The sequence below is a fragment of the Dipteris shenzhenensis genome, chromosome 28 (assembly GCF_047967505.1).
Source record: "Dipteris shenzhenensis isolate YYH24624 ecotype China chromosome 28, Dip_SZ_1.0, whole genome shotgun sequence".
NCBI lineage: Eukaryota > Viridiplantae > Streptophyta > Polypodiopsida > Gleicheniales > Dipteridaceae > Dipteris > Dipteris shenzhenensis.
Window position 1 is genome coordinate 7448698 of NC_141623.1, and position 15573 is coordinate 7464270.

At 44.9% G+C, this 15573-nt stretch overlaps 1 protein-coding gene across 2 annotated transcripts in view; it reads left to right on the plus strand.

Moving 5' to 3' along the window:
- Positions 1–15573, plus strand: part of LOC147883123 (tubby-like F-box protein 6) — a 30137-nt gene that overhangs the window by 186 nt on the left and 14378 nt on the right. The window contains exons 2-3 of one of the 2 annotated variants that reach the window (XM_087400139.1): positions 418–1372; positions 6013–6100. In XM_087400139.1, coding sequence (XP_087256265.1) covers positions 1004–1372; positions 6013–6100 — 457 coding nt within the window. In that variant the 5' untranslated portion in view covers positions 418–1003. Of the gene's footprint in view, positions 1–25; positions 1373–6012; positions 6101–15573 lie in introns of those variants that run through there. The other variant, XM_087400140.1, reaches the window with a different exon arrangement.

Consider the following 15573-nt stretch of genomic DNA (forward strand, 5'->3'; position numbering starts at 1 on the left):
TCTCTCGCCCCCCCCCCCCCCCCCCCCCTTACCTCCTCCCCTTCCATAATGCTCCTTCCTGTTCCCCTTTTTGCCCCCCTCTCATCGATCTTTTCCTCTCCCCCCCCTTCCCTGCCTTGCCTTTCCCTTTTCTCCCGCACCTCTCTTCCCTTTAGCCCCCCCCCCCCCCCTTTTAGCTTCCCATACCAAGCTGGTTCCCCTCTGGCCTTTCCCTAGCTTCCCTCCCCGCCTCGATCTCTTTGTTTCCCCTGTTCCTGTGCAATTTGTAAGACTATAATCTGTCTCTTCTTTGGATTTCTTTTCGTAACCTTGCGGCTGAAGATTCCTTTATTCGAGCTTGTTTTTGCGAGGTTTCAATCTGGTGGCTTCTCTTATATGTCCACTCGTTCTTTCGTTCCCCTCCTACTGGAAGTGCAGGAGTTTAGGGAGTTGAGCAGTCTGCAGGACATTGCGAATTCAATATATCTCCTTTGCAGAGTGTGCACCTACAGCCTTCCTGGCATTTCATACGGAGCCCCCTTTGCAGCATCTTAGAAAATCAGCGCTTCTACTGGAATTGGAATTCATGTGTCAGGGTCTGCGCGGTTAGTGAGGCACATCGTCTTAGACTGGATTGTTCAAAAGAGACGGTTCCAGTCAGGCGTGTGGAGTCATGCTCCTTGTACATATTGTGACGGCGGACGAGCTATCTTTTATGCCATGTGGGAACCTTTCCTCAGCACAAGCGGCCTTAACAATGGGAAAATATGAAAAGATAAGGGGCTAACACCCAATTGGGCTACCATTGGAAGGAGGTTTGCTGGCTGATACACTTACAGGATTTGCTAATTTCTGACCGTTAAGTCATTAATGACACTGGAGAACGTCGGGCTTTGTCTGTCTACTTGCCAAGCTCGAGCTTTTGCTAGCCTACGAAGAGAGAATTCCAGGATTTTCTTGTTGGGTGCGACGCGGTCGACTGCAGAAGTTGCCTCTATTGGTCTCTGATTACAGGCTTGTCCAAATGCCCCTCAAGGGTCTAATCCGGGAACTTCAAGACATAAGGGATGGGATTGGCAGTCTTTCTAGGAGGAGCTTTGAGGTCAAAATTTCTCCCCTTCAACGAGCCCGGTCTCACAGTGCAGTATTGGACGAGAGCTCATACAGAAAAGGTGCTTTGCAGATTGAACCGCAAAGTTGCTGGGCTAACATGCCTCCCGAGCTTCTTAGGGATGTCATACAGAGAGTCGAGGAAAGTGAGTGTGTTTGGCCCAATCGGAAGCATATTGTTGCATGTGCGGCAGTTTGCAACACTTGGAGAGAGATAACAAAGGAGATTGTAAAGACTCCTGAACAATCAGGAAAAATCACTTTCCCGATATCATTAAAACAGGTAGGTGTTTGAATTAAACGTGCAGTTTAATGATTATTTTTGGGATTGTTGAAGCTCGGCGATTGATGTGCACCCAGGTATCGAATGTATTGGGTGCACGAGCATACTCCAAAATGAAAATTCTTTATAGTATGCATTCTCATGCTTTTTAGTAATCATGTGTATGTATGGTTAAGCCGTTGCCCATTGCTAGTTAACGAAGAGATGATATCCTCTCTTACTATTTTTTTTGGAGGTTTCCGGGTCTTTATATTTAGGAAATTATGTGACTGTCATTTTTGCACTCATATTGATCGATCGTACTGCTTGACTTACACACGACGCAAAGAATGTCAGATAACTAGTTAAGAAACCTGCAGTTGGTTACACTTTGGGTGTAGTGGAAGACTTGTCTCTGTTGCTGATGAGTGCTAAGGAGTATGTCATCGTCACAGCTAGCAGATGTAACTTCTGTCATTATAAACTTATTATCTATGCTTGTGTTAGGAGCAGTTGCTCTCACTTCTTGAATTGCCTGGCCTACTTGGTTTGGCAAGGAGAGATGTGGACGGTGGGGCTGACCTAATGCAGCCACCTAGCCCCTTAGAATTTTCAAAAGGGTTTAGGTGGGAAGCAAACTTTTTGAGAGGCTTTTGACACCTTAGGCGCTGATGATGTCAATGGGGATGTCATAGTAGCTAGTCCTTGCTCTGCGTGATGGAGTTTATGGTTTTCAATCTTATGAGTGACTATCGTGAGATTGAAATTGCACTATGTTTTGTTTTGAGAGGATGAGTTTGGGAATGTTCCTGGATTCATCTAGGTATATGCTTCTGCCGTATTAGCGGACATGCAAATTTCACCTTGTGAAGTTTTCGTCCAAGTTGCGGCCTGCTGGTATTGCGATAATTCTTTCTATCTTAAATGGTGCGTTGCCCTATTAGCTAGATTTAGATGCTCGTTTGGGAGAGACTAAAATGAAATCGTTTAGGCTTCACAAGCAGTTGTAGCTTGAATGAAGAGATTTGGACTACTTTTTGATTAGCCTTCTCCTTTAGTGCTAGCCTTCATCATGGCTGAGTTTGCCTTTCACCTCCGGAGTGCCGATAGAAACTCAGTACGAAGACTTTGTATAAATGGATGCTCAAGTATGTGTGGGTGTGTGGATTTGTATTTGTGAGAGCATATTTTTATACTATGGTCTACACCCACTGTTGGGCGCTGATGACGTCAGTGGGGATGTCATAGTAGCTAGTCCCTGCTATGCGTGATGGAGTTTATGGTTTTCAATCTTATGAGTGACTATTGTGAGATCGAAACTGTACTATGTTGTGTTTTTAGAGGATGAGTTTGGGAATGTTCCTGGATTCATCTAGGTATATACTTATCAGATCTGGCAACCAAGGGTACCACTGGATGTGTCTCGATAAGTATTCAGAGTCTACAGAAGTGAGGTTATTGCTGCCAAATATAGAAAGTTTTCCTAGAGAAGTAAAAGTTACAAATTTCACATGGCATTATGCTTCAAAGTAATTTTAGAGTTGAATGAGACTTAGAAGGATGACCAGAGTGTGGGGGCCTAGTCGAACTCTGATCACTCTTCCGATAAAATGAATTATCACTTAAGGAGGTTTGCCCAGGAGGGTTGATTCTATAACCTCCCTTTCTCTTCTACCTTAAATGAGATCGGAATACATTAGTCTGTCAAGCCCAACCTTTGATCAGTTTGAGTCTCTTTCAAATATATTCCATAGTATAATCCTGAGAAATAAGGAGGCATGAGCTGCCTTTCGATTTTTGCACGATTGGGTACAATGAACAAGCCTTCCCAAGAGATTGAAGCCAACATTCAACCATCTGAGGGCTATTCTCACAAAAAAAGTTCAAAATGCAGGGAACTTGAGAATTCACAATCTGCATTGATTGCTGCAGAGAGTGAGTGTACGAGTGGTGCTCCACATGATCAAGGCATCGAGAGTTGAAGGAATCGATTGCTTTCATTAGATTTATGTTGCTTCATCCTTAGGAAAAAAATTGCCTGCAGGCCATGCCTTGTAGAGAAGCTTCCGCCTTTCGGCGTTCTTCCTAAATCCTCTGTGCCTTGCTTCCAAGTTGCTTGCAGGGTGTAGATGATATCATACCATATGTTGATGAGGGTGGCTGAAGTCCGAATTTGCTGCCTCCCCATCTCTAAACTGCAGCGTGCTACTGAGATATTCCTGGCAGTAATACTGGCCACCGTGTCCTAGACTCCATCTTCCAGAGAGAAATCATGTCTCTGGCAAGAGAGAAGCACGTCACCTGTGTCAATGAAGATGCCATGCCCCAAGTGAAGTCCTGTCTGTGTGCGCGACCTGGCCATGATTTCAAGTGTAGAAAAGTGGTAGAGGACAGATTAGAGAAAGTGGGGTTGAGGAGATGAAGGGAAAGAGAGGAAGGGATAGAAGGAAGGAGAAAGGGTAGGAGAGCAAGGAAGAGGTGGGAGAGAGAGAGAGAGAGAGAGAGAGAGAGAACACAAAAAAAGGGAAACTCATACAAGCCTCAAAGGGCTGGAGCAAAGGGCGCGCTAAGGCCCTTGCTGAGTACTAATCTATATTAGCAAAGTCATAATCAATAGTCAACCAAATGTCAACTGAAACAACTGAATCAAATCATTCCATCAAGTACAAGCTGAATCAGGTCAATCTCGGACACTAGGACTCAGAGGCCGACGCTCGGCACAATGATGGCTCTTTGGTGAGCTGCGAAGATATCTTGTATCTGCATCTGTTGGGCTGTCTCACGCTGTGGCAGGGGACTTGGTCTCCTCAATCTCTGAACCCTTTGGGCTATGTCCAGAGTGACCCCTCATCTCTGCCGGTCCCCCCCGAGGAACGCTGTGATAGGTCGCACCTCAATGGAATGTGCTCTGTGTACTCTCTGTCTCGTGTGTGGTCTCTGCGTCCCTCTCTCAATGGCACTATGTTGGCTCTCTCTGCTGATCCAAGCTGCCCTCGTGTCAGCTAGCTCCTCACTGTGCCCTGGGGCTGACTCTGAGAGAGAGAGAGAGAGAGAGAGAGAGAGAGAGAGAGAGAGAGAGAGAGAGAGAATAGGCTGCAGGAGGAAGGAGGAGGGAGAGTAGATAGGATTAGATGCCACATTAAAAGTACATTGCAATGAGGGGAGGCTACTTACATAGTAGCTCCTTATCCCCTTTGACCTTCTATCTTCCAAATACCCCTAAGTACTAATAATCCTACCCCCCACTAACTTTACCAGCTTTTGGCCTTCATTACAACCATCCCCGCTCTATATAATTTTGTCTGTGATGGTTAAACTCCATGACTCCCTGCTGTAGAATAAACATGCTCCAACATGCAGGCCACCTGGGTCAAAAGGAAAAGTAGGATAGGTCTTTGCCCTAGATGTTGTGGCACCTCCTTGGTGATGTCAGCATTGATCCCTCCTAGCATGCTCCTCATCAAGACACTCCACACTTACATGGGCATTAGTTATCTTCATGGAGTCTATTTTGCACACCTCTTTATGCTTTGCTATCCCCTTTTGCCTAGATTGGGAGCATTCATTGCTTTTCCTTATATCCACTGCATCTCTGGCTATGTTGTCTTGCCCAAATGCAATAAACTGAAAATCATCTTCATTATAGATGCTATATTCAGGCTCAAACAGTTCCGGAAATTCTTGTGCTTCCTGAACATTCAAGGGATCTTTAGTCCTCACATGTAAGGCCTTCAACCCTGGGCTGTACTGCTGTAATTTCCTTCTAACCATGGTATCCATGAGGTCTTTGAAATCTTCCCATGTGTAGGGCTTCCAAGATGAAAATTTAGTCTTCAGCCAGGTGTTGGCATGGTGCATGCCATCATAAAGAATCTTGCCCTCATCATCCATTGGATATAATCTGAAATATCCTTCCAAAGCTGATAGCCATTCTTCCCAAATATGAGGATTCTTTGTTTTTCCTTCGAATCTATGGTCTTCAAAATATCTGTTAAGTGTCTGTCACACTTGTCCAACCAGGCTCCTGCCATAATGTAAGAAAGACAAGTTATCCTTGACCTCAAATGGTACGCCCAGGTAGGCATGGTGCTGATTTGACAAGGCAACATCAATGTCCCCACAAACTCATGTGAGTATTTGGCATATGGTGTCCTTCCACATAAATCTGTCTAGGCTGCATTTGCTGCTCAAGCTGCACTTGAGGTGGTCTATACTCTATGTAGAGCCTCCTGTCTGGTTGCCAACTCCTCCCATAGGCATTGTGCTGAAATGGAGCTGAGAAATACATGCTAGAGGTACATGCTTTCCCAAAGCATCTATGCGAGGCAATAGTGAAGACTGGCCTCTATCCCTTGCACATAACTCAAGGATATCACCCCTTTGAAGAGTCACTGGTGGAAGCCCCTAGCTGAAAATTCCCATGGGCAAGATCATGGGGTCAATGTATGCTCTTTTTGCTTACCTGTGAGTGCTTCCATTTGTAGAGATTTTATGTGTTGTTTGATGCTTTTGAAAAAAAGAAAAGAGAAAATTGATGCTAAAATTTACAAGTGCATGTATTTCAGAAGGCTAGTTTTCACCTTATAGAGGTGCACTTGATGTTTGCTGGCCCCCATGTCTTGGAGTGTGTAGTTGTTGATTAATGTTTATTGTTTTATCAGCCTGGGCCTCGCAATGTTGCTGTACAATGTTTCATCAAGCGGGATAGGACTACATCAACATACCGGCTGTATCTCGGCCTAACTCCAAGTAAGTTCTCTCATGTGATTGTGTGGATGGTGATTAAGGAAATGATGCTCAAATGAAGGCATGACAAAGGTTTTCATTCATTCATCAAGTATATCATGACAAGTGAAGTACAAGCACCTTTTCAAATATGTGGAGCGTGATTGTGAATTTTTGTTTATTGTCTAATAAGCAACAAGGATGGCTATTTTAAAATAATGTCATACAATCATAAGTTAGATCAGGGAATTTACTTTGGTATGCAATAGTGAAAGGGTTCGAGGGAGGAGATAGTGCAATTGCTGGAAAATTCCAAGAGTGAATTTCCTACACACACAACAATACAAAACAACCACAATAAATTAGGGGTTTTGTAATGAAACCCTAGATTGAAAACGTTTTTCAGCCTGTGAATACTAAGCTCTCTTTGCTTGTTTGAGACCATAAAGTGTCATCTTGAGTTTACATAAGTTGGTTTCCTTTCCCCTCCAATCCATTTCCTACACCATTAAGAATGCCAACTTTGACATCCATTTGATGTAGTTTCCATCCATAATGAGCAACCAATGCAACTACAGTCCTTATGGTTGTCCATTTGGCAAGAGGAGCAAATGTCTCATTATACTCTTGTGAATACATAATAAAAGAAATATTTTTTGCTCCCAAAAAAAAGTCTCATTATAATCCACACCTTCTTGTTGTTCAAGCCCTCTTGTAATCAATCTAGCTTTGTACTTGTTGATACTCCCATTTGACTTGTACTTCGCCTCATGCAAATCTAGGTGTTGTGTCATCAATGCAATGTTTGCTTGTAATCGTTGAGGCATTTTCTTTTTTCTTATGGATCGTTTGACTCAACTTGCCACACTAGATTCAAGCATCTCATATGCAGTTACATCTTTCAAGTTTTGCGAAAGCCTTCTAGGTGTCTTCAGCTTTTTATGTAGAGTTTCTTATGTTTTGTCCTATTGTGCCAATAGATGCCTCACATGGGTTTGCACCATGCTCACATGGGTAGTGCTGCACGTAGGAAGTAGCCCATGGATGATGTATTCTTGGACACACTTTGATCATATTGTGTCCTATTCGAGGATACCATGCATGCAATGCCTTTTCATTATTATGTCAGCCTTAAGCAAGAGGATGTAAAGCAACTAACAATCCCCAATTTCTGGGCAATCTACCAGCTTACAGGCCAGCCAATACAGCTTACAGGCCAGCCAAAAGGCCAGCCACCTCAGCCAAACAAGTGGCCAGAAAGACCAGCTGGTCTGGCCGACCAGAACTGGCCGACCAGCTGGCCGACCAGCTGGCAGGCCCACCGACCAGCTGGCCGACCAGCTAGGTCTGGCCTATAAAGGCACAAGCCCCCACACTCCTCCATACAGGACAGGACCTGCAGCTGCTCCTCATCTCCGCCATCCTTTGCTGCAGCCCTGCCTGCTCCATCTACCTCTCCTCTTCAGATCTGCCTTCTCTTTGCCTCTTCTGGCTGCCTCCTCTCTGCCTTCTCTCTGCCTCTGCTTCCTGCCTCCTGGGTGCTCCATCTTCTCCTCCAGATCTGCCCCCATCCTGCTCCAGATCTGCTCCTCTGCTCCTTCTGCTCCAGATCTGCCCCATCCTGCTCCAGATCTGCCCCTTTGCTCCTTCTGCTCCAGATCGGCCCCTCCTGCTCCAGATCTGCTCCTTTTCTTCATCATGTTGCTATTCCAGATAGCCTGAAGGCTCCTTCCTCAGAGCATGCTGGTTTTCAGCCATTTCCTAGGGCAGCTCTAGCCCTTCATCTTCTTCGTCATCATCGAGCTACACGGAGGACTGTGCTTCGCTCTCTCTGCTGCTATCTTTTCTACTATTTCTCTACATAGAATCATCTTTGTGATTCACCTCAGCCACGGTCCTTGAGACACACCGGCTTGAGGTTTTTGTATTCAGTTTTTCATATTACCGACAGGCACTATGTTTTCTGAGTTCCGTTCTTTAGTTGTGTCTGAGTATTGTCTATTTTCTGATCGCTCCACTGCAAACCCTATCGTTTCTCTATATGGTATCAGAGCCATGGTGATTCAAAGACCCCAGATCTCTGGTGATCTAAAGATCCTCCTTCTTCAAGGTGGCCATAGGTACGGGGAGCATCACTCCTATGAACATATCAGTTTCCTCTTCATTCCGCTGCGCACTACGGGAGAGAACTCCATCTTCTACTACCATCCCTCCCTCCCTTTCAGAACTCCATCTTCTACTACCATCCCTCCCTCCCTTTCAGAACTCCATCTTCTACTCCATCCCTTCCTACCTTTTTCGGTTTCAAGCTTGACACTCCCCATTCCTTCGAACAAGGAGGTCATGATCCTTTACCTCTACCAGATCTCCATCGGCATCGACTTCTAGGATCTACAAGTTCTCCCTAAGAATCCTATCCTCTCTGGATTATCAGTGCTGCTACGACATATTTGCTTTTCCCTCCACCTTTCGGCGTTGAGAGGGGGTGGCTTATTCTCTCAAACTTCACAGTGCTCTTATTTCTATATGGTATCATATGTGTAACTAAGGCACTTGAGGATGTGAACAATTCCCTTGCAAGGGCACTCCTCTCGTGACCTTCTCTGCATTTTTTGCATTTCATCTCTAGGGCATTTCGCAGGGATAGCCACCACCACCGTCGACATCCCTACACGAAGCTCCAAGCACACAATGTCTGCCCCTCCAAATTAGCAATTGAGAGGGGGTGTTAAGCAACTAACAATCCCCAATTTCTGGGGCAATCTACCAGCTTACTGGCCAGCCAATACAGCTTACAGGCTAGCCAGTACAGCTTACAGGCCAGCCAAAAGGCCAACCACCTCAGCCAAACAAGTGGCCAGAAAAACCAGCTGGTCTGGCCGACCAGAACTGGCCAACCAGCTGGCTGACCAGCTGGCCGACCAGCTAGCAGGCCCACCGATCAGCTGGTCGACCAGCTAGGTCTGGCCTATAAAGGCACAAGCCCCCACACTCCTCCATACAGGACAGGACCTGCAACTGCTCCTCATCTCCGCCATCCTTTGCTGCAGCCCCGCCTGCTCCATCTACCTCTCCTCTTCAGATCTGCCTTCTCTCTGCCTCTCCTGGCTGCCTCCTCTCTGCCTTCTCTCTGCCTCTCCTTCCTGCCTCCTGGCTGCTCCATCTTCTCCTCCAGATCTGCCCCCATCCTGTTCCAGATCTGCTCCTCTGCTCCTTCTGCTCCAGATCTGCCCCATCCTGCTCCAGATCTGCCCCTTTGCTCCTTCTGCTCCAGATCGGCCCCTCCTGCTCCAGATCTGCTCCTTTTCTTCATCATGTTGCTATTCCAGATAGCCTGAAGGTTCCTTCCTCAGAGTATGCTGGTTTTCAGCCATTTCCTAGGGCAGCTCTAGTCCTTCATCTTCTTCGTCATCATCGAGCTACATGGAGGACTGTGCTTCGCTCCCTCTGCTGCTATCTTTTCTACTGTTTCTCTACATAGAATCATCTTTGTGATTCACCTCAGCCACGGTCCTTGAGACACACCGGCTTGAGGTTCTTGTATTCAGTTTTTCATATTACCGACAGGCACTATGTTTTATGAGTTCCGTTCTTCAGTTGTGGCTGAGTATTGTCTATTTTCTGATCGCTCCACTGCAAACCCTATCGTTTCTCTATAGAGGATGCACGTGGGCATGGAGGATCCACTCTTCAACAGATGTGCAAGGCAAAATTACAATGCATACGGAGAACATAAAGCAAGAGAGAAACACATACCTTGAATAAGCTTGAGTAGTGGATCACAAAGTCGGAGGACTATTGCCACTTCTATCCGAGGGTGATGAGAATAGGATCGTTGATGGTAGGATGCATTTCCTAGACTATGCCACCTTGGTGGCACTATGTGAAGATTCACCAAATGTCTAATCACATAGGATCTCTTTAATAGCCCTCTAGCTAATTAACGTATCTTTATTTGGCCCTTAATGTAAGGAAGAGGGTACTAGAAGAGAAAAAAGGGAAAGAAAGAGGAGAGAGAGAAGTTTATTAAAGGTCTTCAAAGGACCAAAGGGTCTATGAGACTGAAAAAACCAGATACAATGAGCTCATTGGGTGGAGCCTCTAAGTGGGCATCTACACCCAAGACAAGTGCAACATGAACATATAAACACGAGTACATAAAATATTTGAGTCTGAGAAGAGAATGAACGCTCTAGTGTGGCGTCACTACGATAGGTCCTTTTGACGTTGGCGGAGGGGTCAGGCCTATGGGAGTTCCTGATAATGTACAAGGTTGGTCTGCTGTGGTCTCCTAGCTATGGACCCGCATCGGAGAAGTGCCATCGTGGCGTGTTTTTGGTCTGGTGAAATCATGGAGGGAAGATCCGTGAGCTTGATCTGTGCATCGGCCCGCTAGCGAGTCTATCATGTCTCTAGCTTCGAGCCTTAGCTATTCCATCTCCCTAGGGACTACTGGTGCGTGCTATCTGGCTGTGCATCCTGATCTCGTTTATGTGCCTCGAGCATGTGGTTTTTGATCTTGTTTATGTGCCCTGAGCAGGTGGTCTCTGTGTTAGATGGTCTCATGAGTGGAAGTGGCTAAGCATCTCTGATCCAAATAAAATAGGAGACTTGAGAGGAGTTTGAAACCATCCCCGAAAAGACAATGGTAACGACCTCAAATCTCATAGTATATAGGGCATTTGAAAGCAAAGTGCTCCGTCTCAATCTTTGCTGATCACATAGAGTGCAGATGTGCCCCTTTCTAGGTATGCCCTTATAGCCCACCCACTTCCAATGCGTAGTAGGTGTGATCAGACACGGAACTGCATGATTGATATCCTCAGAGTGAGGGATGTGGATCCGTGTGTATCTTGGCAGGACCTTGCTCTGATACTTGTAAGCAGTGGTCCCCGTAGAAGCTGAGCTTCACAAGAAGCTCGCTGGTGGGGGGGGGGGGAGAGAGAGAGAGAGAGAGAGAGAGAGAGAGAGAGAGAGAAAGAGAGAGAGGGATGATAGGGACTGGCAATCACTATGAAGTATTAGTGATCCCTTACATCTAGTTAAAGAAAATAGTACAGACTTTCTATGTAGTGAGTACTGTTGAGCTAGCTTGCGTGCTGGCCCTAGTACCTTGTTGCTGTGTTCCAAAACCTTTTTTAAAGTAGCTTCCTAGATTGTTGGCTTGCTGCTCCAACAGATTCTTCAAGCTATCTCTCCTGTCCCCATAACCTTCTCTGATGTGTGCGTAGGCTCTACATCTTAGGAGTACATGCTGCTCATTTTGCAGATCCTTTCTTCTCTGGGGATTTTGGGTCTTGGCCACCTGTCCCTCTACACCTCTAGATCATGTGAACTGGTTCTGATTTGCAGATTATATGCCTTTTAAATATTGATATGTCTTCCTCGAAGTATTTCTGCATTTCGTAGCTGTCTGTTGAGTTAATTTCCTGTTTATAGAATTGCACTTTTGTCCCTGGGTTTTGCCATAGTTTCTGTAGCATTTTCTGCATGATGATCTCCCTGATTTCACATGCATCTTTGGGTATATCAGCAGCTGTTATAGCTCATGATTCCATCCACTTCATCCAATTACCGTGCTGTCCCGTGATTTGCGTAGCTTCCAATCACCTTTTGTGCTATCCTGCTGGCTGATCCAGGTATGATACCTCTAGGAGGGGAGGCATGATGTCATTTCACGGCTTACCTCAACAAAGCTGCGTGTGTGAGAGAGAGAGAGAGAGAGAGAGAGAGAGAGAGAGAGAGAGATTAATGTCCTTGTGACGTGTCACTGTGCTCGGTTGGCCTTTATGTCCAGTGGTCTAGCCGCCTCCTCTTGCTTTATGATCAATCGCAATAGCATCTCCCTGTGTTGGCGCATCTCCATCAGATAAGGCCCAATACAGACCTGGTCATGGAAATGGGTAAGTCGTGATGGTGGACCAAAGCCACATCCTTCCAGGTAGAGCGAGTGGTAGCGTCCTCGGATCTCATAGTAGGCTGGGCAAGTGCAAAGAAAATGCTCCTTTGTCTCAACTGCCCGAACGTACATAGTATGCAGATCCTCTGCTCTCTGCTTGTATTTGCAGCTCTCCCCACCTTGATCCTCAACTGATGGGATGAAACCCACATTTGTCCAATGGCAATCCTTAGTGTATGTGAGACTCCTCTGTCCTCAACACACACTTGACAATGAAACATTAAACATGTCATGGATTGTTAAAGAGGTGGTAGAGCCAAATGAAAGGCTACTTCCCCAACTCTGTGGATAATCTTGTAAGGGGCGATAATGTGTTTGGTGTTGGTGTTGATGTTGCCCTTTAAGGAGGCATATCTTTTCTTGCAAAGTCATAAGTGAACCAACTCTGCTTCTTTACACTCTAGATGCTTCCTACGTCCATAGCCATACTTCTTTTACTTTGTATGAGCATCTTGTATGTTCTTTTTGGCCAATTGTAAAAGAGTATCTATCTTGTCCAATCAGCCAGGACAATGAATTACTTTGAAACGTTAGGGGGCATACCAACACTGGGGCATGAGTCAATGCTAATTTAGATCTTCAAAGTTGACCTGCATCTCAAACAAGATTCATGAGAGGCACACAAGTGCCTTTGATCTAGAGACGTTGGTGGGGTTAGTACATTTAGTTCTAGCTAATGTGGGATAGTTAGCTCGGTGAGTGGCATATGACACTTAAGACTATTAGTCCTACCCTAGGGTTAGCCCTTAAGTGGCTTGTACTTTTAGTGCATTCTATCTGCAATCTACGTACTGTTCGTGTCTGTTGTTGTCTCCTGTTCATTGCATCCCAATAGTGGTATCAGAACAAATTCCTTGATCCAGCCTTGTCCTTTCAAGCTCTCTTTTGAAGCTTGCTGACTGCCATATTATCACAATTTTTCTACAAATCTAGGCAATGTTCGTTTGGGAGAGACTAAAATGAAATTGTTTAGACTTCACAAGCAGTTGTAGCTTGAATGAAGAGATTTTGGAATACTTTTTGATTAGCCTTCTCCTTTAGTGCTAGCCGTCATCATGGCTGAGTTTGCACCTCACCTCTGGAGTGCTGACAGAAACTCAGTAAGAAGACTTTGTATAAATGGATGCTCAAGTATGCGTGGGTGTGGATTTGTATGTGAGAGCATGTTTTTATACTATGGTCTACACCCATTGTTGGGCATTGATGAGGTTAGTGGGGATGTCATAGTAGCTAGTCCCTGCTATGCATGATGGAGTTTATGGTTTTCAACCTTATGATTGTCTATCGTGAGATTGAATCTGCACTATGTTGTGTTTTTAGAGGATGAGTTTGGGAATGTTCCTGGATTCATCTAGGTATATAAAAATCTAGGCAGTACTTGCTCCTACGCTCTAGTCGCCATTTTCAAAGAGAGCTTGCTGCAGGTCATCATTTCTTCGAAGCTACTGCTGTAGCCGTTATCATTTTCTTGGAGGAGGCTTTCGCCTCAGTCAGATTGACTTATCGTGTCGCTGCTATTGTTCATGGCATTGCTGTTGCTACTGGCCATCTCCATTGACAGACTTGCGGTCTTGCATAGAGCTAGTTGCCGCCTCTACTCTTGGAGTGACTGCTTTAGTCGTCGCCTCTATCTTCCCAAAGAGGGCTCTCGTCTTAATTGAGGCATCAGATTCAGGTGTCACTTCGCCGTCGCTTAGACAAGTCATTCTGTACAGGCCGCCCATTCTGTGCGGTGCAGGCTGCTCAGCTACAACAGCTGGTTATAGTGCTCTCGACTTAATTGAGGCATCAGATTCAGGTGTCAATTTACCGTTGCTTAGACAAGTCATTCTGTATAGGTTGTATGGAATCTGAGCTTCTCTTTTGATGGCATTTACTGCACACTGTTGTGTAGGCTTTCTTGCTAAGTATTGAGCCTGTTCTACCTTGTTTTAGCATATTAGCCTTTGAAAATTTGGGGCCTTTGCTCCATTTTTACTCACATTAGGCCCTTGTGCCTTAAGGTTGTTTTTCAGGTGTAGGTAGTTGGAATTGGGTTGTCAGAATCAGACATTTGCTCTCGGTGTTAGTGCAGTCACTTGGCTCAGTGGATTTTTTTGGGATTTGTGCATTTTGCCTCATTCGCAATGGCAAACACTGATCTATTTGGAATGCTTGCACAAGCAAATAAGTTAGATGGCACCAACTATCCCACGTGGTCCTACATCATCGATGCATCCATGTGTTGATAACCAAGAGCTTGTGGAATATTATTGTATGCTTGAAGTTAGACCTTCATCAAGGTACTTGCAACTGCACCTATCACTACGGTTGGTGGCCATGCTATTGATTCTTCATCTTCCAACACTACCGCTCTTTTGCCTCCCAACTTAGGAACATGCATGATGGGATAGCAGAGATGCACATGATCATGCTTTAATTGGATTTGCAATCAAAAGAGTTATAATTTTCACATCAAATCTTGCAAAACAAGAAAGGTTGCTTGGGATAAGTTGGAATACAAGAAGTCAGTGTGTATAGTTAGAATCTTGTGTCCACTTGTCTCCTAGGCTCTCTCTCTCTCTCTCTCATTTTCGCTATCATGTTATCAGAACCGATTGTGCTCCCACTCCCTTCATGAGTGTCAAGACCTCCTTACGTGAGGCATCTTCCATTGAGAGAGTTTTCGTTAGAGAGAGAGTATAAGCCCAAAGACGCACAAGACCTCGCTCCATCGAGGCAATAAGCCCACCATTTGAGGCATCTTCTTCATTTCAGTAGCTCCATTTTGTAGAGCTCCTTTCACCCTTCGATTTGGTTCAAAAAGCTTAGGAATCTGCTTCCTGGAGTGTGAGATATGATCATTTGAATCTCTATCCAAGTAAGGAGAAAGCATGGATGCATATTTGACCAAAGTCAAGGACTTTAAGGAACAGTTGGCCAACATTGATGAAGTTGTAACAGATAGTCAAAGTGTGTCCTCTACACTTAGTAGACTCTCTTGACTCCTATCAAGGGTTTGCAACCACTTTAAGGTTGGTTGCAAACCAATGGGCAATGTCAACCACTATACCTTGAATCGGCTTGTCACTTTGTAGTTGCAAGAAGAGGAAAGCCATGCAAATTGGAATGCCTCTATCTGATCAAGCATTTGCTACCCATCATAAGGGTAATGGAAAGACAACGAAATCATGTGGGAAACCCAATAATAATTCTGTTAACCCTTCAGATGCCAATAAAAATGCAAATTAGAAAAGAAAAGATACAGAAAGCTAGGACATGACATTTTTGAAGGCAGGAAGACCGTTGAATCATAAAAGAAGAAGAAGAGTCTAGAATTGCAGTTACTGATGCTTCATCTTCACGTGAGAAGGATGAATTAGGAAATATTCCTTATCATGATTGGGATTGATTTCCTTGCATCTTGTGTATAAATCATCAATGTTTTGTGCCATACACACCACAACAAAATGGTGTTGCAGAGCACAAAAATAGAACTTTGATAGAGATGGCACGACGCATGATAACAGGTAAGTCTTTGCCCAACAAATTCTGGTTG